This window comes from Mirounga leonina, unplaced genomic scaffold (genome assembly GCF_011800145.1).
Source record: "Mirounga leonina isolate KUSES-001 unplaced genomic scaffold, KU_Mleo_1.0 Mir_174, whole genome shotgun sequence".
Classification (NCBI taxonomy): domain Eukaryota; kingdom Metazoa; phylum Chordata; class Mammalia; order Carnivora; family Phocidae; genus Mirounga; species Mirounga leonina.
Window position 1 is genome coordinate 5,438,362 of NW_023270451.1, and position 27,687 is coordinate 5,466,048.

The window sequence follows — 27,687 nt, forward strand, 5'->3', positions numbered from 1 at the left end:
AAGATTATATGTTCCTAGGAATTTATCCATTTCTTCCAGGTTGTCCAATTTGTCAGCATATAATTTTTCATAGTATTCTCTTACAGTCCTTGTATTTCTGTGATGTCAGTTGTTATTTCTCCTTTTTTATTTCTGATTTTATTTATTGTAGTCCTCTCTCTTTTTCTTGATGAGTCTAACTAAAGGTTTATCAATTTTGTTTATCTTTTCAAACAACCAGCTCTTGATGAGAAATAGTACTTTTTTAAACCTTAATTCTCATCTTCATACAAAGTTGCATATTTTTTTATTCCCTTCCTGATTTTTCTTTTATTATGTTCAGTTAGCCAGCATATAGTATCAGAATTCAAAAAAAAATGTAGCGTTGGTGTTCTGGCAGGCTGCTCTGTAAAAACTTCTCTGAACATTTGTTGATTACTTATTAGAGTCATAATTTAGAGAGGGGATTTCTAATTAATGATAGGTATTTAATCTTCCCTATACATATTTGTTTTTTATGTTTGTTTTAGATTGTGGTGGGTTGTGAAGCCACTTCTTGTGGTGACCTTCATTCCGTAATGTTGGAGTACACTAAGGATGCAAGGTTTGTGAAATAATTTACGTTCCTCCAAACTTGAATACAACTTCAAATGGTTGTCTGTTTTTAAAGCAACTACAGAAGAGCAACCTTTTATACTAAAAGTACAGTTTATGCTTATTTCACAAATTGTATTGATTTCATTTATATAAAATTTACACATATGTCTTATTTTCAGATTTTTCCCTCAAACCAAGAAAAATCATTTTTCATACTAGGCTGGCTGCAAGCCAACAAACTTTTTTTCTTCTAAAATAAGTAAGATACTACGTTTGTGCTCAAAGTAGAATTCTCTTTTATTCATGTTGCTCATTTTCAACCAACCTTAATGAGAATTTAAATCAATAAAAGATCTAAATATGCTTCAGCCAGAGTCACATGTCCCTACTTTCTTCGGAGCCCTGTCTCCCACCACCACTTTTGAAAATGAATTATGGGGAGTTAAGTTGGGTAAACAGAATTTTGTCAATCAACTCCAGGTGTATTTCTGGTAATAATTTCAGTGGGAGGAAACCACTAGAATGCAGCAGCATGCATGCTATTATTTTATTCTATTATCTGTGAATATATTCTTGTGCTTGTAAAGAATTAGATATATCTTGTGTGAAATTATTTTAAATTTTTATTTTGTCTGTATGAATATATACAGGAAATGGAAAACTCACGTAAAAATACCTCAATGTAACCCAACCCCACAGTGGTACATTGTCATTAGTCAGGTCATCTATTTCTCTTAAGAGTTGTCTCCCATAACCCCTGTGATTTCTGCAGGTCTGATTCCTGGCAGCTCGTTCAGACCCAGTGCCTTCCTTCCTCTTCAAACAGCATCGGCTGCTCTCCCTTCCAGTTCCATGAAGCCACCATCTACAATGCTGTCAACAGCTCGAGCTGGAAGAGGATCACCATTCAGCTGCCTGACCATGTCTCCTCCAGGTAAATTGCATACTAAAGTAAACTTGGTCGGATTATCTGGCAGGCTCTACAGAGCTCATGCAGTGAGATTCCATTACAGCTGTAATACCCTCTCCATCCATGTCCCCAAATGGCAGTGGCATGTCCCAAGAAGAAATAGGAAGACATAGGATCTTTTCTGTAAACGCTACAGAGCTCAAACCTGCTTTGGATGAAATACCACAGCACATGCCAAGCTCAGTCGCAGATCACAGCCCAAATCACAGACGCTCAAAGACCTGGAGTTGGCACCATATCTGCCCCAGTGTTCTGTGATTCCCAAAGGCTGCACTGCTCATCCCATATACAGATACCCTCTGGGGTGTGCAGGGCTGGTCGGGTTACACGAAGCCACAGGATAAACGTAATAGAGTGCAATCTTTCTAGAGCAACATTCACTTTACTCAAAGATTTGGAAAACGATATACCTTGATAAGAAAAGTGGACACACATTTATTATGGAATAGAATAGGAAATTCACATCAAACTCTCCGGGAAGGTACAGGCTTCCAGATTGGCACTTTGGGAGATATCCCCAGAGTCTGAGGGGTACAAGTTCATTCACCTTGACTTGGGTGCTTCAAGGAGAAGCCTGGGGAAGTCCTTTTCTCAGAAATAGTTCCCATTCCCAGGGCTGGAGGCAGGACACAGCCACGGGAAGTAACAGCCTACTGAATCCCTTCTGCTCTCTCTGGACTTTCAGTGCGACACAGTTCCGCTGGATCCAGAAGGGGGAAGAAACAGAGAAGCAAAGCTGGGCAATTGACCATGTGTACATCGGAGAGGCTTGCCCCAAGCTCTGCAGTGGGCACGGATACTGCACCAGTGGCGCCGTCTGCATCTGTGATGAAAGTTTCCAAGGTCTGAATCCCAGACTGTCACTTTTAATACGGAAGACCATGAGGTTCTCTTCACTTCAACACGTATACAAAGGCCACTGGGAGGGGCACCTGGGTGGCTCAGTCGTTAAGCGTCTGCCTTCGGCTCAGGTCATGATCCCAGGGTCCTGGGATCGAGCCCCACATCGGGCTCCCTGCTCAGCAGAGAGCTTGCTTCTCCCTCTCCCACTCCCCCTGCTTGTGCTCTGTCAAATAAATAAATAAAATCTTTAAAAAAAATTTTTTTAAAAGGCCACTCGGGAGGAAAGAAAAACTCCATCCCTGAGGGATTTGGCATAGATGACACACTCTTTGTACAGAGTTATTTATCTTTGGAATGAAATATCAAGGATAATTTTCTGCCATGTTCCTTGAAGTATTTTTTTAAATGCAGAATTCTGGGGTGCCTGCCTGGGTGGCTCAGTTGGTGAGGCGACCAACTCTTAATTTTGGCTCAGGTCATGATCTCAGGGTCCTGAGAACAAGCCCCACATCAGGCTCCATGCTGCATGTGGAGTCTGCTTAAGATTCTCTCTCTCTGCCCCCCCCCCACTCATGCACTAAATAAAAATATAAATAAATAAAATCTTTTAAAAAATTAAATAAAATACAGAATTCCATAGTACTTCACATTCCCCATCCTCCATATAATTCCCTGCCCCAACCACTACCCCCAACACTTTATTTTTGCTTCTGGGCCTCTCTCCTTCTGGGCCTAGCTGCCCATCCCTGGATACTTTGCCAACATTCCTTCTTTCTCAGTCTCTCCAATAGCAGCTGCCCCTGTCCTCCCAAGATGTAGCTGACAATTCAAGATATTCTGTTTTCCAGGTCACTCTGTGAGACACAAACCCACGACTCAAAAAAAAAAAAAAAATACATTTTTACTGCTTGGGCTTCTAGAAGCTGAATACTTGATTTGGGACCGAGTATCTACTCAACTCCTGACATCATAGGAAATTGCTCCCTTGGCCTGAGAGAAGGCCTGCAGCCTGCTTTTCTTTGATGCAAGGTTTCAGACAGGTTTCTATTGTTACAAAGTCTGCATAATCACCATCATATCCTCAGAGCCCAATACTTGGCATATAGCAATGCCCAATGAATCCTTTTTGAATGAATTCTTACATTGCCTTGTACTTTACTATTTACACAGTGTCCGCCAATTTATTCAGCAGAGTCATTAAGAACTTACGATATCCCCGTAAGTTAGCTGTGGTTAATATAATTATTCCCACTTTACAGGTAGAGAAACTGAGACTCCGGGAACTTATGTGACTTGCCTAAGATGACACAGCCAGTCAGTATCAGAAAGAAGACCATTACCCAGTTGTTCTTTCCAGTCCACCTTGCTGTGTCTTATAACTGAGGATTTATCCAAAGAGGAGCAGAATTATACAACTTCCCTAAGGGAAGTTTTTACAGTGTAAAAATCCATAGATTTGACTTCGGGAGTAGAATATATTTAGATTTCTTGGTTGATGCTATTTCCTGGCCTCCAAATGAAATGAGTATGATTAATGTAGACGGCTACACATCTCTCATGTCAGAAATTACTTAGCCATGATCTCTTTCTTCTGGTCTCATTACCCCTGAGACCAGCTGGTTCTGTCCATGTGTTAGCTGGAGAACTTGAACTTGAGGCAAATGAACAAATCAGATGTCTCACAAGGAGTCCCAGATGTCTGGAATTTGCCCTCTCTCCTGCTCCAACAGATCTATGACCTTTTGATTTGGAACTATTGTAGATGTTTAGGGAAACTGTGCTGTTCAAATCAAGGGCAAATGCAAACATAAACACATTTGTTAATTTTATGTCTTAAATGCCCATATTTCAGCTCAGTGGTCTCATTCTTCCAGCCTATTCACTATTCATTTATTTATATGACCTTGTTATTGCATATCTTATAGGTGCTAAGTATTGTGTTAGGTACTAGAATCCAACAATGAATAAAATGCAGACTCTGCCCCCAAACTCAAGTATAGAACTAGAAGAACCAGAACATGACTTATCCTTTTTTTTTTTTTTTAAGATTTTATTTATTTATTTGACAGAGACACAGCAGGAGAGAGATCACGAGCAGGGGGAGGGGCAGAGGGAGAAGCAGGCTCCCCGAGGAGTGGGGAGCCTGATGCAGGGCTCGATCCCAGGACCCCGGGATCATGACCTGAGCCGAAGGCAGTCACTTAACCAACTGAGCCACCCAGGCGCCCCTTATCCTATTTTCTGCTACAAAAGCATACTGGGGAGAAAGAAATTAGGTTGGTTTCTAATGCCAGCATGAGAGCTCTCCACCAAGACCCATCATTGATAAACACGTAGGCCCAGCCAGATGCTGGGTATTTACACAATCGATTCACGTGAGCACTAGGTACATTAGCACCTACATGATGTAGCACCCACAGTGGGATTTTTTTCAAGAACACAAGCCAATAATTGCTCCAGTACAAAAGAAACATTTATTTCTGGGAGTCTGTATCTGCTTGGTATGTTGTCATTCTTACAGTAACAAGAACGGACTAAGCCTAAGATCGAATCCTTCATCTTTTAATGTTTCTGCTGCTTCTCGCTAACTTTTGCAATTATTCCCTTCCCTCTAGGTGACGATTGCTCTGTTTTCAGTCATGATCTTCCCAGTTATATCAAAGATAATTTCGAGTCAGCAAGAGTCACTGAAGCAAACTGGGAGACCATTCAAGGTGGGGTGATAGGAAGTGGCTGCGGGCAGCTGACGCCCTATGCCCATGGAGACTCACTCTATTTTAACGGCTGTCAGATAAGGCAGGCGGCCACCAAGCCTCTGGATCTCACTCGAGCAAGGTAACCAAACTTCCGTGTTGTGGTTCAGACACAGAACTGGCCACAAGACTGGTCACTTCCCGCTGTCTGTTAAATACAAGGGTGAATGTCACGGCATGGGTGTCGCGAAGCCGTGGAGACCTACATGTCACTTGAATTTGGTAGGAGGAAGCAGTGTATGTTTTCACAACTCAGAATTCTGCTTTCCTTCAATTTACTGTAGAATTACCTTGTTTTTCTTTACGTACACTGGCTGAGTGGTGGTGACATAGTCGTAAGCCAGGAGAAATGGCCAAATATAAAGAACTGATAAGTCAGTCAAATCAACATGTTGTATACCTTAAACCTACACAGTATTTTTTTGTTTTTTTTTTTTTTTAAGATTTTATTTATTTATTTGAGAGAGAGAGAATGAGAGAGAGCACATGAGAGGGGGGAGGGTCAGAGGGAGAAGCAGACTCCCTGCCGAGCAGAGAGCCCGATGCGGGACTCGATCCAGGGACTCCAGGATCATGACCTGAGCCGAAGGCAGTCGCTTAACCAACTGAGCCACCCAGGCGCCCCTACACAGTGTTTTATGTCCATTATGTCTCAATGAAGTTTAAAAAAAGTAATGAAAAAATTTTAAGTTGGCTGTAGATAACCTATATAGATAATTTCATGTTGACTATTTGCAAGTATGTAAATATAAATGTATATGTGAAGTAAATTTGTAGTCAGGCAGACATATATACCTATATTTAGCATATGCAGTTACAATAAATGGAAATGGAGGATCAGTGAATGGACGGGAACTTTAAAAATCACATGTTCTTGGAGCTGGTTATTAATGCCGAGTAGAGTGGACAGAGACTGCAAATCGACCAGGGAAGAAAAAGAGACCCCAGGAAGGTTGGCTTTCCTTCCCTACCTGCTCATTCCCAGCTCTGCCACCTCCTTTTGTCTGTGTAATTCAAAAAAAGATTCCAAGGCTTTATGGAGATTGCAAAATACTGGACTAGAGTATTCACTGACTGCTGCAGAGTGTTCAGGAGCTACAAGGATTTTGAGAATTAGATGCTTGGTTAAATAAAAATGTAAGCATTTACTTAAGGCTTTTGACATTAGAAAATATTAGTAATGTATTTTCAGAGGCAGAAAGGCAAGTTTAGGGTCTTTTGGTATGATAAACAATGAAAATACAATGAAGTCCTGTGTGATAACTGTGGAGGTACCAAAAGTTATGTTCACCCATCCCGTGTTTTCCTGCCAGAAAGATGGACTTAATCTGGGACAGCCTGATGTTTCCCTGGACCCCATATACAGCTGCAGGCAGCTGCTTAATGAACAATTGCACGCCATGTTGTGCGAGCAAGTTTGTTTTAATTTATGCATTCACAAGTGTTAAGTCTACTGCCTTATGTCACCAGGTCCCGTAAATGGCACTACTCTACTAATCACTAGGACTCTTATTAGGGTAGATTTCCTATGTTTAAAAACTGTATCTTCTGGGGCGCCTGGGTGGCTCAGTTGTTGGGCGTCTGCCTTCGGCTCAGGTCATGATCCCAGGGTCCTGGGATCAAGCCCCTCATAGGGCTCCCTGCTCAGCAGGAAGCCTGCTTCTCCCTCTCTCATTCCCCCTGCCTGTGCTCCTGCTCTAGCTGTCTCTCTGTCAAATAAATAAATAAAATCTTTTAAAAAAAAAAAACAACTGTATCTTCTAAGGGCAAGGATGACCATGAGGAGCAAAATGACACTTCAAACAGAGTAACAGACACGGTCCAGAGCCTGCATGTCCAACTCAGTTTTCCCTCCACTATGATCTCCAAACATCCTCTCCTAAAATAGACATGATGATCTATCCTTGTGTAGATGCTGTTCAGCTTGGAGCTATTTGGGGGGCGGGGGGAAGGATGTAGTAGAAATATCCTGGTTTTATTCCTGGTCCTCTCTATGTCCTCATGCTTATTTGGCCCACATTACCTTCCAGAGAATAGAAGGTATTTGGGGCAAAATACTCTAAGACAAGAAGAGCACAGGCCTTTTGAAAGTCAAAATTGTTTTCTTGGTGTAGAAAACCCACCTTCTGAGATGACTTCTCATCGGTAGGAGGTAAAGGTTAATACAAATACATTTTTTTATTAACACGCCTTAGTCCTAAGACTGGATGCTTCCATTTCTGCTCTCTGACCTCAGAAATTAGCAAAGGTTAAAAAGAAAACAGTGGAAAGCATAACTCTTCTACTGCTCGCTGACGCGCGTCTCCCTGTGTTTTCAGCAAAATCATGTTTGTTTTGCAAATTGGGAGCAGTGCGCAGACGGACAGCTGCAACAGCGACGTGAGCGGCCCGCGCGCCGCCGACAAGGCCGTGCTGCTCCAGTACAGCGTCAACGGCGGCATCAGCTGGCACGTGATCGCGCAGCACCAGCCCAAGGACTTCACGCAGGCCCAGAGGGTGTCCTACAACGTCCCCCTGTAAGTGGCCGACCCCTGGGGATCGCCGAGATGGAGCTCCTGCGCCCACACCGCCCAGCGGGTGGGGGCGCAGCCGAGCCGCAGCCCGAGCTCCAGAGCTGGGTTGCTGTTTCCCGTGAGGCCGGGAGGAGGCGCACGAGGGAAGAGAGCGTGTCGCTGAACGCAGGGGCGCCTCGTGCCTGTTTGCCTTTCTCTAGCGGGTATTTCTAGTCCTTTAGAGAAGAACGTTTTTCATCTTCGGGGTGCACCCCTTTGAAAGCTTTCTGCGGCTAGGCAACGGTGTCACTTTGGTTCGGCACCGCACCCCCAGTTCGAGCGCAGCGCCTGTCACACGGAAGGCATGGCCCGTACGTGGGCCGAATTCGGTGCCCTTCCGTCCAGCTGCTGCCGGAGCCCGGGGAGGCAGGGAGGGAGAGGGAAGGGACTACACGTCCCTGAGTCGCCACTAAAACTTAATGCTGCTCAGGAGAGTACCGTGACCTAAGCAAATCCGAATTCCGTACCCTCAGTCGTGTTGATTTAGACTGGCCTGTTATCTTTGAGGTCTGGAAATGGCATACCAGAAAGTTTTGTCTTCCAGCGCGTAACCTCTTTGTCCTTCTGTGACCCAGGGAGGCACGGATGAAAGGAGTTTTATTGCGCTGGTGGCAACCTCGCCACAATGGAACAGGTCATGATCAATGGGCTTTGGACCATGTGGAGGTCGTCCTGTGAGTATCTGATACATAGCGTCCCATGTCCATTTCGGGAAGGTTTGAAATTCTTTTGCTATGGCACGCTCCTTAATTCAGTAACAACCGTTCCTGATGAGAAGCCCCCACGAGACTTTGGCCTACGCCCTTCAGCAACTGCAATCTGTAGCTCGAGTCAACCTGAAGTAGCAAAGTCCCCAAAGCAATTTAATATGCCTTAGAAAACTTCAGTAAGCAAAAGACGTATCTGCGGATTTGACCGTATTAGTGAAATTGGATAACACAAAAGTCTCGAGGTAAATGGGAAACAAGGTCTTTGCTGCATCTGGGTTGCCTTATGAGATGGCATGACATCCTGAAGAGAGAAGGGCTCTATTGCTAGCTAAGGCGCCCAGTTACAAACACCTGTCTGAGCCACAGATGCCCAAGGCATACTTCCGTGCAATGACGCGATGGCCACTGGAGCGAGCAGTTTGTGGTTTCAGATCCCCCCCGACCAACCCCAGCATCGAGCACGTGGAGGGTGTTCCCCCGTGGTTTCTCCCATATAATAAAGTTGGCACTGCTCTCGCCTAGCCGGGTTGACTGTTCTGCAGAGAGATGACTTGCTTTTTCTCTAACGATCTAGTTCCTGTAGAACTGGAATGCTTATGTCTCGACGGGTTCGGACTGATGGCTCCATGTGGTTGGCAAGGAGAGGCGAATCTTCTCGGTAGATAGGTTCAAATGTTCATTCTGTTTACCAGACCGAAAATGAAATCAGTCCTTTGGCTGATTTCAGTCATTTTGAAAGCAAACTTAAATGATTGATTGGTAGGCAAACTACCAGATTTGTTTTCTTTCGATCATAGCCATGAGCTGAATTTTTCAGTCTTGAGTTAGCCCTCGTCTTAGTTTTCACTGAGGCACCTGCTTGCATGGCATCCATATCAACCCCCAAATCCAAGAGCAACCTGGTCCCTACACAAGCCCCCACTGTGCGCTCTGCTGCTTTGGACAACTTGCTGGGCTCTGCCTCCACAAGACAAAGTTGAAGTTTAAAAACAGTCCAAACTCATTTGGATCTATACATGAGGCTGATGTTTTACTTAGACGTTGACTTCCTCAGAACACATTCTTCCAGGAGAAGAGAATATAACCTGGGCTCTAAAATGCATATATATATATAGTAAGGCCAGAGATATGTCCAGATAGACCAAAAACCAACCCTACAACCTTTCTGCCCCAACTACTCTCCTTTCAGAGCAGTGCTTCTCAATCCGTTTGAACATCAGAATCACTTAGGAGCTTTTGGAAGAAGCATCCCTACAGATGATTTGATTTTAAATTGATCTACGGTGGGACCTGAGCATCAGTCTTTTTTAAAAGCACCTCGGGTGATTCTAATAAGCTGGTTGAGAATCAGATTTAGAGTCAATAAACACTTTTTATCTTTCAAGTCTCTTGCCAAGTCAGTTTACATTAATGGGGCTTCCTGTGCCTGACAAAGCCTTACCAACTTCTATGGAAACTTCAAAACCTGACAGTCCTCAAAAGAAGGCAGCTAATACTGCCCTGGGGTAGACATATCATATGTGCGAGTAGCTATTTCTTCTCCTGCCACCCAGCCAAGCAATTTCAGTTATTGGTTTTGGATTTCAGAGGCTTATCATCACCGTAATACCCTCCCTTAGACAAAATTAAAGAGCAGGTGGGCTCAGCTGTGCAAATATCCTCCCCTGGTATGAAACAACCCCTTTGCAACTTTGAAGCAGAACTCTGTTCTTTGTTCCCTATCCTGGAATGCCTGGTGTTGATACTAATTTTTAGAAGCAGCCACCAGCATCATGATATTACTGTAAGAGTCAAGTTCAGATTCTCTGGAATCTATCATATCAATCATACCTATTGTTTCCGGTATTTTTCTGGAGAAATAATCTGTATTTGTAAAGACTTCACTTTGATTCCATATCCAGAATTTTAGTACTTTCAAGAATTTATCACTTACCAGGCACCTGTCTGCTCTTACCTTGCATGCTTCTCTCGGATTTTCAGGGCACTAAAACATTTTGAGTGAGGAATGAGCATCACCACACATGAATAGTTTCAGTGAATAATTTAAAACTTACAGCTTCACGCATATCACCATATAATTTTATTTTTATATATTACACAGGTAATTTTAAAAGCAAATGCTATCTCTTTAACGACGTTTTAAAATTTGTTAAAATTAAAGGAGTCGCTTGGTTTTCTTTCCTTTTCTTTTAATACCAATACAGAGAAAGTGTATTTTCAGAACTATCGTTTTGATATTTTGCTCTTGTCTTAGGATTTAACATTTCTATATCACTGTACCCTTTCAAAGTACTTCTTTTCAGAAGAGTCAAAAGTTTTAAGGCATTTACTAATTAATATGCCCTTGATAGCGCTACAAATTACTTTAAGTTACTCATTTGATAAGCTTAAAATAAAAAAGAAAGTTCCAGAGAATTCAGAAAAATAATTTTCCAGAGTGTCTTTCAACCAAATGAGGCGCAGAGGAGCTATCCAACGCTAATTTCATGATTCACAAATAGTGCTAATTTTAATTTTGCTACAGTGAATGTGTATTTAGAAATAGATAGAATACTCCCATATACCCCTAATAATTCAAAATATCCTTGAATTCACTATACTTTTATATGATAACATTTAGTTATATAAACTAGTATGGCTAACTCCTCAAGTGTGGACAGGAGAGGAGACTGGGATGCAAATCTAAAGAGATACAAGCCCTGCCTAACTCATTACTGCAAAGAGGGCTGCTAATATGTTTTTGCAACTAATGGTTGGAAAACCATTACATTTTTAGAATGTATTTTCTTTTCTGAGTGCAGACTGGCCTAATCTAGCTTTATCACCATAGTTTTGCTTCTGTGCATGTGCACTAGGGACACATGCTAAAAATCCCTAGAAAGAAAAATTGTGGTCATGCATGGTATCTTGAGTTTAACCTCACTACTGCCCATATTAACTAAGAAGAGAAAAGAGTTTGATGAGAACAAATTCAGCACTTTTGAAAATATTTCAAGGCTTAAGGAATGCATCCTAAATTGACAACATACATAATAAATGTGGAATCTCATGGCTTAATTCTAACATGCTCCATGGGGAAGGATTTGCATTTCATAAATATGGATGTACAGAGTGACAGTCCCCACACCATAAAGATAAAAAGCACCATTTATCATTTAACAAGCAAAGTTACTTATGCTTTATGCTTGTTTGAGAGTGAAATCTTTTCATTCTCGTGATGTTTTTCAATAAAACCTGCCCATGAAAAGCACTTCATGACTGGCCCCTGCTATTCTGGCATAAAACAGATGGACTGAATTGACAGATGACTTTTTTCCCAGCCTCACTAGCTTACCAAAAGGCCTTATTCTGTAAAGTCTGAACGATGTAGCATAACACAGTCACTGACAATCATGTCAGAAACCTAATTTCTCTGAATTCATTTGCTAGCGTAGAACGTTTTTCAGTAAATGTTTGTGAACACACTTGGGCAGACCCCTCACAAGATCCATGCTGGTGGGGTTCTTCTTAGGATAAAAGAAAATTATTGGTCTTAATCTTTTCTCTTGGGCACTCATCCTTCTATCCTAAGAATCTCCCTCACCCAACTGTGCATTTCATTCACACATCACATTTTTTTGTGTACGTGTTTAAGTCACAACCTGTCATGTGTATAATGAAGTGGGCCAATTTTTGCATGTGTACCTTGAAAGCAAATTGCTCAGTAAAGAGCCTTTGTGAATTGATTTACTAAGAAGTGAATTTTTACCACATTTACTGGGAATGAAAACCAATACGTTGCTAACTATGGTCTTAAACGCATCTATCAGATTTTAATAATATGAGTACCATCATGACCATCCCCTCATGCTATTCATTATCAAAATACTGTCATTTTTGGCACAAATGATTTATGGAAATGAGCATAGTACATTTGTTGCAAAGCATATTTATCCTTTATTAATTTGACTGTGTTATCTGATGTAGTGGACTTCTGTATTTTTTAAAGCCCATTCCTTAATATATTCAGAAATAAGCATTTTTCTAAAATGTAAATAATTGAAAAAACAGATAGCAAAATTAATGTCAGTTATTAACTACTACTTTCGTATTTATACTTTATACGCAACATTTATGCCAAATGTAGTACTAAGCTACATGTACCTTGACATACGGTTATGAGCAAATATTGCATGTTGCATTACATTAAAAAGTTAAATATATGTATATATTAGGTGTAGAAGAATAAGAAATAACTTCTTTAATTTTTATTTTCAAAAGAGATGAAAAATCCTATATTGCATCTAAACCTGATCAGACTTTTATGACTAATCACAGTGCTGCATGCATTGAAAGGCATTTTTTAACTTGTGTTATATTTCATTATTTGCTGTCATTGGTTTTCCACTAGAGTAAGGTAAGTCCTCTTACTAATCCTGGGTAATTGTTGACCAATAGTTTCATCAGTGTTACCTACATTAAGAGAAGTGTTGTCAAAGACCTTTGCAATTAAAAAAAAAAAATTGTGAGAACAAAGTTGTATATGACATTGAGATACACTGGGACATTTGAAACCTATATCATGTAAACTCAGGGTTCAGCAACCTTGTGGCAGTTCTCTAATGTATATGCAATGTTGGGCGTAGACAAAGTGCTAATCAGCATTGCTTCATTGGGTAACAAATTTGACTCTATGTCTGGGACTGTATTAGGTGCTTTTGAAGTGCTCATAGTTTATAAACTTGTGAGGGGAAATTAAAACCAGAAATGTGTGCAAAAGACCTAGGGGCTCTGATTAAATGTAGTATCTTTCAAAAGATCTATTGTGCTGGAGATGAGTGAGGGTAACTTGACTTTTTAATTTTACTCTAAATTAATAAGTGAATTGGCAGAAGGTAGTGGACTTATTCATAATATTGGTGAGTTCTAGATCCTATTCTTAGGTAAGATTTGCCCTCTTTAATAGGTAACTGCATTTATCCTCTAGTGGAGATACTTTAAGACTTAGGAAAGAAGTTAAAATGATTATCATTTATTAATCATCTGCATATTATGCTAGAAGTTTCCATTTAGTCCTTACAATTCCCTGAGGTACATGTTACCAGATATTATTCTCCTTACCACTTAACAGAGAAAATAGATTTGAAATCTTCAACATTTGTGAGATATATGAGTCTACACTTATTTCTGTGTGGCCTTCCTGAAAATGCATGGTCTTGAAAGTGAAATATCCAGCATCCTCTATGCAAGGGAGTTTCATTGATTAGTTTGATTGGCAGCTTCTCATCTGACCCTCACCAATATTTCTCTGGAAGATGTGACAATTCACTGAATTCTTATTTCTGCATTCATATGAGGTGTTATTTATTGTATCATATGTTTTCGTAATAAATAAATTAATTACAGATCAGTAAAAATACTTACATTTCTATGAGCTCAGATTACTTCTACCAAGTCTCTGTCTTCCCCATTTCCATAAGAACCCATTAAAAATCAATAGAATTTTTTTCATAATGATTAATGACCTAAGATACTGGCTCCAATGAGGAGTAACAGTTCAAAAGAGCACAGTCATTCTTGAAAATTCTTGCAATATCCGGGGTGTCTGGGTGGCTCAGTTGTTAAGCGTCTGCCTTTGGCTCCGGTCATGATCTCAGGGTCCTGGGATCGAGCCCCGCATCGGACTCCCTGCTCCGTGGGAAGCCTGCTTCTCCCTCTCCCACTCTCCCTGCTTGTGTTCCCTCTCCCACTGTGCCTCTCTCTGTCAAATAAATAAAATGTTTTAAAAAAAAAAGAAAAGAAAATTCTTGCAATATCCGTATTTCCTATGCAGAAACAGAGAAGCGTCTTATATTTCCATATCATCTAAGTCCCTAAACTCACTCAGCGATAGTGAACATTTAAGTTAGCATTTCCAAGATGCCACTGATATTCATTCTCCCTTCGCTCAATGACTGACAGTAGGAGAATTTAAAAATGGACCAAGTTCAATGCACAGCCAGAGCAAATCGATAGGTCAAGTAGTGTAATTGATATGCCTTGGGATGAACATTACCTGCCTTCATTGGACTGGTAATAAAAAATTACTTTCCCCTGTAATTGCAGTGGAAAAACAAATCTTAATTCCATCACACCTATTATTATTTTGGTTATAAGGTTATCTGTAGCTATATATCTACATGTATCAGAGACAAAAACAGGCTCCACAAAAAAAAAAAAAAAGTAAACATGAGATCTTTCAACTTGTTTAAGAGTGCCCAATCCTGTAAGTTAGACATTTCAGAAGCCACAATATCTGTTTAATGACCACATCAGTTTATTAAATGGCCTAAGAGGCAGACAGCAGTTTGGCATAGCTTCCCACGGTGCTTGATTTTTAAAAAAGCTTATGAACTGGAAAAACCTGCTTCTTTAGATTCCGACCTAAACAGACTCCAGAAATATTTATATTTTACATATGAAAGTACTAGTTAGTTTCAAGAATGCTTTGAAAATCTGGCCATTTTGAATGTGACTAGATAAACACGAGGCATCTCTAGCAAACAGACGTGTGCATCAACATTCTCAGGGATCCAAAGATATGCTGCTGATATTTAAATTTATTCAAAATTAAAGGGTATCCAATGAATCAAAATGCCTTCTAATGAGATGTAAGCTGGACTGTCAAGGTATTAAAGATCTGCAACCTGTTAATACTTATTTTCTTATAAATAGTGATGGAGAATAATGAGTCAATAGTTCTATTAGAGAAGTTGCTTTAAAGCCATTAAACATGCACATCAATTTTTGTTAAAAATTGAATGTTCCTTTGTTCCCATATATTGAGGTCACTTTCGTGTCAATCTAGGTTGCATTGGGATAACTAAATATCTTGAATGTTCTAAGTTTTTTTCTATGTAAAATATTTTAACTATTTTAAATTCTCTTTGAGTACCTTATATCTTTAAACGTGTTTTCAACAGAATAATTTTCATTGCTTTAACCTTGCAATTATTCTTTATAGTTAAAGAGTAATGATTTACAACAGGAATCCAATCAGTAAGTCACCAAAAGTTCAACAGACATGCCTTGACCACCCACGGGTGAGGCAGGAGGCTCAGTTCTGTGGTGTGGGGGTGGGGGGAATGGGGGACAGGCCACTGCCCCAACAGAACACAATCTCCATTCAAAGTAGAAGATGAGCACTATGAGGGTTCAAAGTTGGGGGGCAATCCCTTCAGTGAGCAATACATAAGATGTGATACTTGGAAAAAAATGTAGCAATTTAAGAAGTGATGTAAGGGGTTGACCAGTGAGACGGATGGAAAAGGTTCGGGGTAAGTTTGAATAGAGCAGTCTGTATGGGAATGTTGTGGAAGAAAGGACAAACAGAATAAGATGAAACATGTAGAGGACTTGAAGTATCTGGCTAAGTTAACTTAGATGTGGCTCCCCAGACAAGAGGATTGTGAGTGGCTTGTTACCAAAGTAAAGCCAACATTTGAGGGAAAGTTTACTGAGGCTGGTGTGCCAAACGCACCTTATGTATGTGGGAAGACACGCACACACATACATACCATTGTGTATTCAGTGGTACGTTCTCAGGATCTCATGGTTTCTGTTCAGCAGCATTTTTTTCATAAGGAGAGAGAATGAGGAGGCTAGTTTAGGGGGCCACTATAATAACATATATATATAGTAATATATAATAAGGGGAAGAGGGCTACAAGGTGACCTACCGTGCTGGGAGGAAGATGGCTAGTGCCAGTCCCAGCATTTTGTGATGAAAGAGGTAACAGGATTCTTCTAACACTTGATTGGTTCAAGACTAATTAGTTCAAGACTAAAAGGTCATTGCCCTTCTTTTGTAACCAGACAGCAATTAGTACTTACAGCTGATAATAAATAGTGGATAAATTCATTTCATCAACTATGGAATTGAAACCGATGACTTCGTTAATACATGTAGCACTGAACAGCACGGGAGGAAGGAGGGCTAGTAAAGTGACTGAAGATAAACCTGATTGTTGTGTGTTTTTTTCTCTACAGTGTCTTCAGAGTATATTCTAGCTTCCATTCTATAGTTTCTAGCATTTTGATAAAACAGAAACCTAGAGTAGAAAGTTATTAGCACTTCATTTTATTTTATAAAATATACATCACTGTGAGTCTTTTTATCAGGTTTTCAGTATAGATGTTGTTGCTTGTTGATTAAGCGTATCTGATGACACTCACTTTATATATTTTCCTTTGAGACATTTTATTACAAATTTTCTAATGATCAAACTATAAAACCCTCATTTTAAAGGCTTTTGTATATTACAAATGTTAGTATAATATGCTTAAATATAATACCTAGTATAACATACTATGTAAAAGAGTACCATTTTACACCTTGCCTAGTATATTGATCATTAATAACCCGGAATATGCTGCTCGGTGCAAAATCACCCGTTGCCTCCTCTTTACCCTAACTCACGCTCATGTCATATTGACCTTCGTGGTGGAATCACATCACATGACATCATCCCACTCCAGATACATTTTATGTTTCCATGAAATAAAGGAGGGAAAAATTCTGTGTCCAGACAGCTTTGAAGAGACTCAGTGAATTTGAGAAGCAGTGATAGGCTCACATTTCAAAACCTCGTTTTGATGCCATAGTGAGATATGTTGTCACTCAGGTCAGTGTGTGAGAGGAGTAGGATTCTTTCCAGTGATGTTATGGATAATGATCCTTTTTAAAGTGTATTTTCCGTACCAAAACTTTGAATAGCTATGTCTACCAATATTGTGCAATTTCCTACAGAAATTTTCAGTACTTTTATCAGCTTCACGTATAGTATGTACGTATGCATGCATGTATGTACTTACATACACATACAGTCAATTATGCAGTCGATTACACTTTCTTAGTATTTTATGGTCTTTTTTCCAGTGGACTGTCTTTTGCATAAGACCATGTTTCTAGACCCCAGATGCTTACTGTTTGTGGAAGGCCGTGAGAAAAACCTTACTTTATTTTGCCCCTGAGTCTAATGAAACAGGAAGGTCAAGCTGATTCAGCTCACAACTTCTTTTTTGCTTTTTAAGCTTTAAACGAGAATGTTTGCTAAAGGAATCAAGTTAGGTTTCCTACTTGTTAAAGATGTGTCTAAATAAGGTAGTGGGTACAGCACACACTTCCTCTCAAATGAAATCCACCCAAGTGTTCAGAAAAAGGTCAAGAATAAAATTCAAAAAGCCAAAACAATTTCAGTCCACTCTCACTGTGAGTCAAGAGAATTTACCTTTTTTATTTTTTTTCTGGTCTGGAGCTCACTAATGAAAAGAAGGGGATTTCTTCAAGGCCAAAGGCAGTGAATGCAGGTGTCAACCTTTAGTTATCCTGTCCTGGGGTAGCATTGTCAGCAGGACCGATTAACCATGAAAATTTTCAGACAAATAGCAGGGTAACTTAGAACACAGACTAGATTTTTTTCATGATGGGACTTACATGCTCTCTCTCCTTTGCCTCCCTCCCTCTATCCTTTCTGATTTTAACAGCACTCGCAAACAAAATTACATGATGAATTTTTCACGACAACATGGGCTCAGGCATTTCTACAACAGAAGACGGAGGTCACTTAGACGATACCCGTGAAGAATCACAACTTTTATTTTTCCTTCCAACATGTGATGTGTTGCTTCCCGTTCTTTTAAATCGCGCACCACATCTGATATCAGGAAAATTCTGCGAAGGACTTGATGACTAACTGAAAGCCCTTCTTACAACCGAGTGCACACCACTTTCCCACACTGTGAACTAATGACAAGTGACTTATTTTCTCATGAGTAAATGTCTTCATGTTGCTGTGTCTGTGAAAATTGTGATCTGTTGTAATATCAGTTACAGTGGCAGTATTGAAAATAAGAAATAGTTTAACGGAAAAAAAAGTTTAAGCACAAAAATTTAAGAGATTTTATGTTTAAAAATGGCATTTAGTACAGAATTTAACATTCTTGGTCACAAAGCTATTTAAGTGGACTGTATTTCAGCTCTGTATCATGTTTTATATGATTAAATTATCGTTCCTTTTTGTATTCTCTTCTACAGTATAACACATTGACACTATTTACTTGTTATGTTGCAATATTTTGCTGCTGAATTTCGGGCTACTTATATTCTGCAGAAAATTCATTGAGATACCTACTCAAGAAGATAGTTGTAAAGATATTGTATCTCCTTTAATATACTCCTTAAAATGTATGTTGGTTTAGCGTTGTTTTGTGGATAAGAAAAATGCTTGACCTTGAAATATTTTCTACTTAAAAATTGTGGATGAAAACCCTATCTCCCAAAAGTTCCCAGCTCCTTGTCTAAAGGTTCTTTTAAAGTGTTCTGTGGCTGATTTACTAACAGTAACTGCCATTTCGTGTCTGTGGTAACAGAGTGATTTGTAAAACAGTGGATGTTTTCATTGTGTTCTCTTCGTGGATTGTTTTTCCTGCGGGTCGTACTCATACCTTCTGATGAAGTTGTACCAACACCAGCAACATTATAATGGCCCCGTAGCCCTGAACTCTCTATTAACCTAACTAAAAGGTTGTACTCTAGGGTGAGCCAAGCTAAAAGCCCATGCTTAAATAAAAATTATGTCCATAAGCCATTTGAGGCTCATTTGTCTTTATTCATTTTTTAATTAAATTTTGTGTAGGATTTGTAAGCCGGATCGGTTTTGGAAAGAACAGTGTTAGATATATATACTGGTGTTTTGTTTCGTCATTGCTAATAACAATTATGAAGCCACACTTTCAATTGAGCCATGTTTCTCTTATTCCGCTTTTTCTATTAATCACCCTGATTACACCAAGAAAAATCAATAGAGAATTCTGAAAATTATTGAATTCCTGAGAATTTTGTTAGCTGCTAATGTAATGTCTGACTCATAACAAGCACTCATGCATTCATTCAGCAAATGTTTGTTGATTGCTTGCTATGGACAGACACTGTGTTATGTGTTTACAATAAAAATGGCGACTGAGGCATTTTCCCTGCTTCTAATGTCTACACAATAAAAAGTATGTCAATAGTGTTGAATGTGTTGATTTTCAGAGGATTAAAAAAAATCTGGGTAATAGAGTAATAGATGGCAGTAGTATTGCTCTTTGAACAGGGGAATGATAAAGGATGATCCCCCTGAGAAGTCCAGCTAAACTGTATTTTGAGCCTGGTATCAAATCCATTGTGAATCATTGCTTTGGAGATACAAGGCCTTCTTTTCTCAGCCTAATTTAACATATGATATACTTTATAATTAAGTGTGGTGTTTGGCCCAAGAATGGTAACTATTGTATCTTAACTATTGATTCTCCTTTCTTGGTTCACAAACTGTCTGCTGCTGGTTCATCATTTGATGGCATATTTGGTTCATTTTCTCATTGCAAGAAGGGGTTGAATTTTTCCCAAAGCCTTGTCTTTCCAAGTCTTGTGTGTGTGCCATAGACCTACCAGATAACTAGGGCAAGATATTTTATAGTGCTCTCATCCAGCTGTCTTCCTACCATCAGAAGAGGGTTGAACTCCCTACCAGTCCATCTCCTCAAAGTTTTAATAGTGTAAGTGGGGACTTACATGTGTATTGGCTTATTTATTTTGAAACATAGACCGTCAGAGTAGGACTTCAAGTATTGTTGATTGAACTGACTTACCTTTCTAAATAAATAAAGGAAACAAAGTTTAGTAATAGCAGAGATTTAAAAATATTTGCACGGCCAAGTTTCCATGGTTTCTGAACAGTTAACCTCTTATTCACCATACATTTTAATGTAAATTATACTCAATATCTGATCTTTTTTTTTTTTTTAAGATTTTATTTATTTATTTGAGAGAGAGAATGAGATAGAGAGAGAGAGCATGAGAGGGGAGAGAGGCAGACTACCTGCTGAGCAGGGAGCCCGACGTGGGACTCGATCCCGGGACTCCAGGATCATGACCTGAGCCAAAGGCAGTCGCTTAACCAACTGAGCCACCCAGGCGCCCCTCAATATCTGATCTTAAATGTAGTCAATATCACATATATTTTACCCTTCAGCTAAGAAGGAACATATGTATGTTACTTGGGAAATTCCCAAATTGAGATTGTCACTCTTGTCTTATGTTTCAAGGTTTAAAAAAGTATAGCGGATCACTAAAATATGTACCCATTCATTTTAATATTTGTCAATTGAAATTTTTTGACAGCAATTTGTATTGCCTTTCTGTACTTTATCTTTTTAACTTTCCCATACATGGCGATTGCCACTTTTAATACTAAATAATATGCTTTTTTCCTAGCTAATTTTTATACAAAGATGTGTACTATTTACTTGAGATGGGTATTTAGGATGCATTTCAAGTAAAATTTGTTTTTCATATATGTTTATTGGGCATATGGCATCTAGATATTTAGTGCATTCGTGTGCATTTATTTATGAAGGGTTTTTTGCATATGCTTAAAAGACTTGCATCTCACATTATATAAATATTACTCTATATTTTGCTTTAGCTTATTTATATTCCAACAATTTATTCTGGAATTTACTTTGTTATATGTTGGGGGGAATGCCCCTAGCTAATTTTTTTTCCAAATAGTTAATAAATTATCCCAGTACCAAAATAAATAAAAAACACCTATAGGGAAAAATGTTAAATCTAGAGGTTTCCACAGTGGTAAATTCTTACAATACTTTTGACACCACTAACACTGAGCCTAAATACACCTACAATGAATGAATTAATAATCTGTTGAAAGGAGATACACCCCTTGGAGGACAGTACCTTTTTAAATGCTTAAATGTGACAGAAGGAGCTTTTATTTCGGAAGATTCTTCGTACTAGAGCCCACTTCAGTCTTTTTGTTTATGCATTCATATCAAATATATATTAAGGGATACCACGTGCCAAGCACTGGGAAAGGCACCAGGGATGCACTGGCAAACAACGGGAGACACCGTCTTCCCTAAGGAAGTTCACAGTTTAGTGGAGAAGGAAGATATTCACCAATAATCACACAAATAAACATAACTGTGGAAATGCCTCATGTAGCAATAAACGTTCTTTTGGTAAGCATCTATTAAATATGTACTACCATACTAAGATATATTTTGGGGGATACTACAATGAATGAACCATGGTTCCCTTCCTCAATTTGTAGTCTAATTGGAGCTCAGAAATACCAACAAATACAATACAGTGAAAAAGATGCTGCAGTAGAAGCGTATTCTAGATCTCATTGGCACAGAAAAGAGAATAATCTGCTCTATCTAGAAGTGGGGATGAGAAAGGAAGGCTGAATAAAGGAAATCTTTACATAAGAAAGGCAAGGCTAGAGTAGTGCTTACATAGTACTGGAAGCTGTAGCCAATGCAATAAAACAAGAAGAAATAAGAGGTATAAGATTTGGAAAAGAGATAAAGCTCTCCTTAGATGCAGTTGATAAACTCGTCTTCATAGAAAGCCCAAGGAACTCTAAAGATAAAAGCACAAAAAAAGGGGCGCCTGGGTGGCTCAGTCGTTAAGCGTCTGCCTTCGGCTCAGGTCATGATTCCAGGTCCTGGGATCAAGCCCCGCATCGGGCTCCCTGCTCCGCGGGAAGTCTGCTTCTCCCTCTCCCACTCCCCCTGCTTGTGTTCCCTCTCTCGCTGTGTCTCTCTCTCTGTCAAATAAATAAATAAAGTCGTTAAAAAAAAAGAAAAAAAGAAAAAGAAAAAAGCACGAAAATTAATAAGAGTTCAAGAAGCTGCTGGACACAAGATCCATATATAAAAATGGACAGCATTTCTAAACAAAACGTATAACCAAGTAGGGAAAAAAAATAACCGGTGGAGATAAAAAGCAGGAAATAGACTAAATCCCAATACCCAAATAAAAGAATGATTAGAAAATTTTAAATGATATAAAGCCATAAAAGGACAAAGAAAATATAGGATGGAGACAAACATAAAAGATAACAAAATTTTGGAAAACGAAAAGTGAATGGACGAGTAGTAACTAATCATACTGTAAAAAGCTAAAACCCAACTGTCTACAGAGAAGGGATTTGCACTACAGAACAGAGAAGATTCTGGAACTGCAGAGAAAACTGCCTCTGCAAGCAAGGAATAGGCAAGAGGATGAAAATAAGGGTATTGGTTAAAATTCTGAATAAGGAACAGACTTCTTTCATCCCAACACCAACAAGAAACTATCCTTTCCACTTTGGCGAGGGACAGGAGGTTTATTTTTTTGGATAACTTGAATCAGAGAGGTTGAAGAAGACCCAGAGATTTCGGGCAGCAAAGAGCTGGGGTAAGTCTAGTAATTTCTTTTTAAGGTATTAAGCAAAAGCCTACCAGTTGAAGGGTGAGACCCCCCTCCCTCACCACAGCACCCTTTCATCTTTCAACTCCCTGAATCCTGGAATTGAGCTTCTATCATCCAGACAGAACACTGAAGGGTTCCTCTCTTGAAAAAAGACTTATGAAATGAAAGTTGAGGAATTCTGTCATGAACCAGCCAGATCACCTTGCTCACACAAATAACTTCCAATCAACTTTTTTTACTCATAGTAGTTTTGTTTGTCAGAAGTGGAGAAAGGATGGACTAGCCAACAGGTGGTACTAAGACAATTTGTTATTCAAATGAAAAAAAATAGATCCCTAGACATATCATTACACAAAAATAAACCCCAGGGAGATTAAAGACATAAATGGCAGAGGTAAAACTTTACAACTTTTAGAAGAAAATATCATTGTGGGATCATGGGAAGAAAGGATTTCTTAAACATGACATAAAGCAGACAAACCATAAGAAAAGATTATAGGATTAGTGGTCTGTAGTTTGATTGGATTCATTTGTCAAATTCTTGCATAGCAGAAGAGACCACAAAGTTTAAAAACCAGCCGCTGAAGGGGAGAAGATAAAGCCACAATATACATTCAAAAAAGGACTGGACTCTAGAAAATATAAAAATATAAAGAACTCATGCAAATAGATAATAGAAGGTAATGACATAATTTTGGGGGGTGCCTGACAGGCTCAGTTGATGGAGCATGTGACTCTTGATCTCAGGGTTGTGAGTTCGAGCCCCACGCTGGGTGTAGAGATTACTTTAAAAAATAATAAAATCTTTAAAAAAGAAGAAGAAGGTAATAACATAGTTTTCTTTAAGTCACAAAGAATAGGAATGAAAATTCACTGAAGGAAAAACTGACATGACAAAAGATTAAAATGTTCAACCTCACTAATGACCACGGAAACATCATTTAAAACAACAATGATGTCATACCTAACCAGGGAGGCAAAATCAGAATCCGAACATAGTGGTGCTGAAAAGAGGATCTTGGGTAAGTTCGAGCCCCATATTGGGTGTAGAGATTACTTAAAAAAATAAAATCTTAAAAAACATACAGAAAAAAAAGAAAATATAGCTAATACAAATCTCTGTGGAGAGCAGTGTAGTATCAGTAACATTGAATATGTTACAATATCCGTAAGGTTGAATATGTACAGACAGCATGACCCAGCTACTTCTGGGTATTTATCACAGAGAAACTCTCACATGTATACACAGAGAGATGTGTGCAAAAATGTTCACAGCCGCATTGCTTGTAATTGCAAATAATCAGAAATAATCCAAGCACCCATCAACAAGAAAATGGATAAATTGTGGTTTATTTGTATAATATTCTATGGTGTTAAAATGAACACGCCCATTAATAATAACAGTAAAACAAGTTGCAAAATTCTATAGCATGATGCCATTTATCGGATATTTAAACTTTGCAAACAAATACAGTCGACCCTTGAACAACATGGGTTTGAACTTGGTGGGTCCACTTACATGTAGATTTTTTTGGATAAATACAGTACAGTACTGTAGGTGTATTTTCTCTTCCTTGTGATTATCTTAATAACATGTTCTTTTCTCTGGCTTCCTTTATTCTAAGAATACAGTATATAAGATATAAAACATACAAAATATGAGCTAATCGATTGTTTATGTGATGGGTAAGGCATCCGGTCAGCAGTAGGCTATTAATGGTAAAGTTTTGGGGAAGCCAAAAGTTATACTCAGATTTTCAACTCCACTGGGGTTGGCGCCCCTCACCCCGATGTTGTTCAAGGGTCAACTGTACAATTTGTCACTTATGAATACATGCATATGTAGCAAAAATCTAAGGGCATGCGTGGGAATAGTAAATACAAATTCATTACACTGGTTTCCTCAGGCCAGGGAATAAGATCAGAGAGGGGTATGTGGAAGACATCAACTCTACCCCAAAATGTTTTCTTTCGTTTTTAAAAGTCAGAATAGGATACAGTAAAATGTTCAGGTTTGAATGGGTTGAATGCATACAAAAGTATTTTTTGTGTTATTCGCTATTTTCACATGAAGATCTAAAAGTTATAGCCAGAAAAGAAAAGAATAAATAGGATTTGTTAGGCAGATTCAGCGGGGAGACATATTTAGGAATGAGCAATGTGTGCAAATACACAAAAGCAGGAACTAGACTGGCTCCTTGGTGGAGTCTCAGATCTTTTGAATTTGCAGAGGGGCTCCTGGGGGCTAGTGCTGCGGGGGGTGGAGGGGGGGAGTCAGGAGCAAGGGAGGAAAAGCAATTTCTCATACCAACAAAATTCAACTTTAATTAGGAAGCACTGGGAAGCTGTGGGAGGGTTTTAAGCGCGTGACCTTTGAATAAATCCACTCTGACCAAGGGATGGAGAGTGGTTGGATTCAACTGAGAAAAGAAGCTGGGACACTAGAATTGATGGGTAGATCTGGGACCACAGCTAAGGTATAATTTTAAATTGGAAAGAATCTTACTAAGGATTCATACTTCTCCAGAGTAACAACAAACTGCTTCACATACAAAATATAGTAGTAAGTACAAAAGCAACTACGCATTTATTTATCGTGCAGGGAAAAAAAAATCAGCCATTATTAAAAGAATTCCAGTTCAGAGGTGAGAGGGTTTTGTCATTCTTACTGGATCTCCCATTTAGTCCTTTGGGTACTTATTAGAAATGAATTTTTACAGTTTTTTTTTTTAATCCCACATGATGGAAATTGGTGCTCTCTATTTTATAGACATGGGAGACCATGCAGCGACAGTGGAAAAGTCTGCCAATCTCCAGTGGCCTTATTACTTTATTTCAGTGTCTGGACCCACTGTCTAGAAATCATGTCAGTACAGCAGAAAAAGAGGAAGTTAAGTCCAAAAACATAATTTTTATGGAAAGAATACTGGTAGAACAATAGATGGATATATATGTGAATAATAAAAAGGCACAGAACTGGGCATAAGAAATATTGCCTCGGGCGCCTGGATGGCTCAGTTGGTTAGGCGACTGCCTTCGGCTCAGGTCATGATCCTGGAGTCCCGGGATCGAGTCCCGCATCGGGCTCCCTGCTCGGGAGGGAGTCTGCTTCGTCCTCTGACCCTATCCCCTCTCATGTGCTCTCTCTCTCTCATTCTCTTCTCTCAAATAAATTTATCTTTTAAAAAAAGAAATATTGCCTCAATAAATCTAGGGACAGTAAACTAACTTACACCCAAGTTCGTACAAGAATCCCTTAATGTTACCATCCAGGGAAGGCACACAATATTGTGATAAGTTAGACACTTTTGAACACCTCTTCACTTTAATAGAATCTAAACAAATTCTGTTAAGAATCACCTCAATAGAAACTAAACAACACCCTCCAAGACTGAAGAGGAAACCCCATTAATTAAAAGCTAATTAGAATCTCTGAATTCTAATATAATTTCTCCCACATTCATATTTTAGGTGACTTGAAGTTGATTCTTCGGTCTGCCTCTAAATTTCCAACTGTAACATTTATATTCTAGCATATTCCATGTTTGGAGTTTGGCAAAACATCAAAGGAGGACGGCTGTCTTTGGATTCTCTCCCTAAGACACACCCTACACAACCAGAACATGCCCACATCCCCCCGATACAGAAAACCAGCCTGGGTCCTAGTCCTGTGGGTGTTAACCAGTTCTCACATAGGAGAGAGAAGGGGCAACTCAGACACTGTGGTAGGCATTGACATGGTCATCTCACAAAAAGTGTTAGTATGAAACAAACTGTAAATTTGCCCCAAGGGATTTCTATTGTAATAAGTAGTGTTAAACTTCCAGAAATGCATCAAGATCCAAAAGAATGAGTGTTTTAATGGTGAAATTTCAGGTATTTGTTTAGGTGACTGAGGTAGATGTTTTGGCAAAAATGCCATGAAAGTCTTCTACTTTGATGGATCAGATAGCCTGTGAGACTGGACTTGCAGATTAGTCCGCTGGACCTGTTTCAAAGCCTTACTTCACAAAAATGGTCATCTTTTCATATTTTAAGTACCAACAGTGGCCTATCTTCCCTCCCTTGCCTTTCACTGCCCTGGTAAGTGAGCCTTTATAATCAAGAAAATGGACCTGATTCTCAGTTGAAAGAGATACTCGGGCACTGTTTAAGGCAGAAACAATGATATTAATGTATTATGCCCAGTCTTTGGATGGCACTTCCTTCTCAAGTCCTTATTATCTCCATGCTGCTTATGATCCCTGCCACAATTTGGTGCACTCCTTTTAAGAAAAAGAGCTCAAAAATATAAATGCAAAATTAGGTAGCAATGTGAATATTTATTTAGAAAAGGAAAATAAATCACAACATGTTCCAAATGTACACACATTTTTAAAAGTTGAGAGATACCATAAACATTATCTGGAACTGCCAGACTTCATTAAGAAAAGACGGGTCAGAGGGGCGCCTGGGTGGCTCAATCCGTCTGCCTTCAGCTCAGGTCATGGGATCAAGCCCTGGAGAGGCAATAATCTCTGTAGTTCTTATAAAATCTGGTGGTGGTCTTGCCCTTTCCTCTCCTCTAGTTTTCCTCTCCCTGTTTTCTTTGTGTTGTCCTCGTCTTCACAGGCTCTGCCTCTCTTCCACTTGAAGTATTTCAGTAACCAGCATCTGGTTCTCTCTGCAACCATTTTGGTCCTTGGCAATCCATTCTTGGAGCAGTGACCAGACGGATTCTTTTTTTAAGATTTTATTTGTTTATTTGCCAGAGAGAGAGAGCACAATCAGGGGGGAGTGGGAGAGGGAGAAGCAAGTTTCCCGCGGAGCAGGGAGCCCGACGCGGGGCTCGATTCCAGGACCCTGGGATCAAGACCTGAACTGAAGGCAGCCGCTTAACCCACTGAGCCATCCAGGCGCCCCCAGGGCAAGTATTTATGTTGAAATCATTTCTACCCCTCATCTTCGAGGATTTAGGCCCTCTGGCTGTGGTGCTCTCTTGCATCTCAGTTGTTAGAAAGAA

General features: G+C 39.4%; 1 protein-coding gene across 1 annotated transcript in view; it reads left to right on the forward strand.

Moving 5' to 3' along the window:
• The window catches only part of RELN (reelin), a 523,500-nt gene extending 504,491 nt beyond the window's left edge, over positions 1–19,009 (forward strand). The window contains exons 58-64 of the mRNA XM_035020402.1: positions 510–583; positions 1,349–1,510; positions 2,232–2,389; positions 5,005–5,224; positions 7,461–7,658; positions 8,270–8,368; positions 17,909–19,009. Of these exons, the coding sequence (XP_034876293.1) occupies positions 510–583; positions 1,349–1,510; positions 2,232–2,389; positions 5,005–5,224; positions 7,461–7,658; positions 8,270–8,368; positions 17,909–18,005 (1,008 nt within the window). The 3' untranslated portion in view covers positions 18,006–19,009. The remainder of the gene's footprint in view (positions 1–509; positions 584–1,348; positions 1,511–2,231; positions 2,390–5,004; positions 5,225–7,460; positions 7,659–8,269; positions 8,369–17,908) is intronic.
• Positions 19,010–27,687: the final 8,678 nt, after the last annotated feature.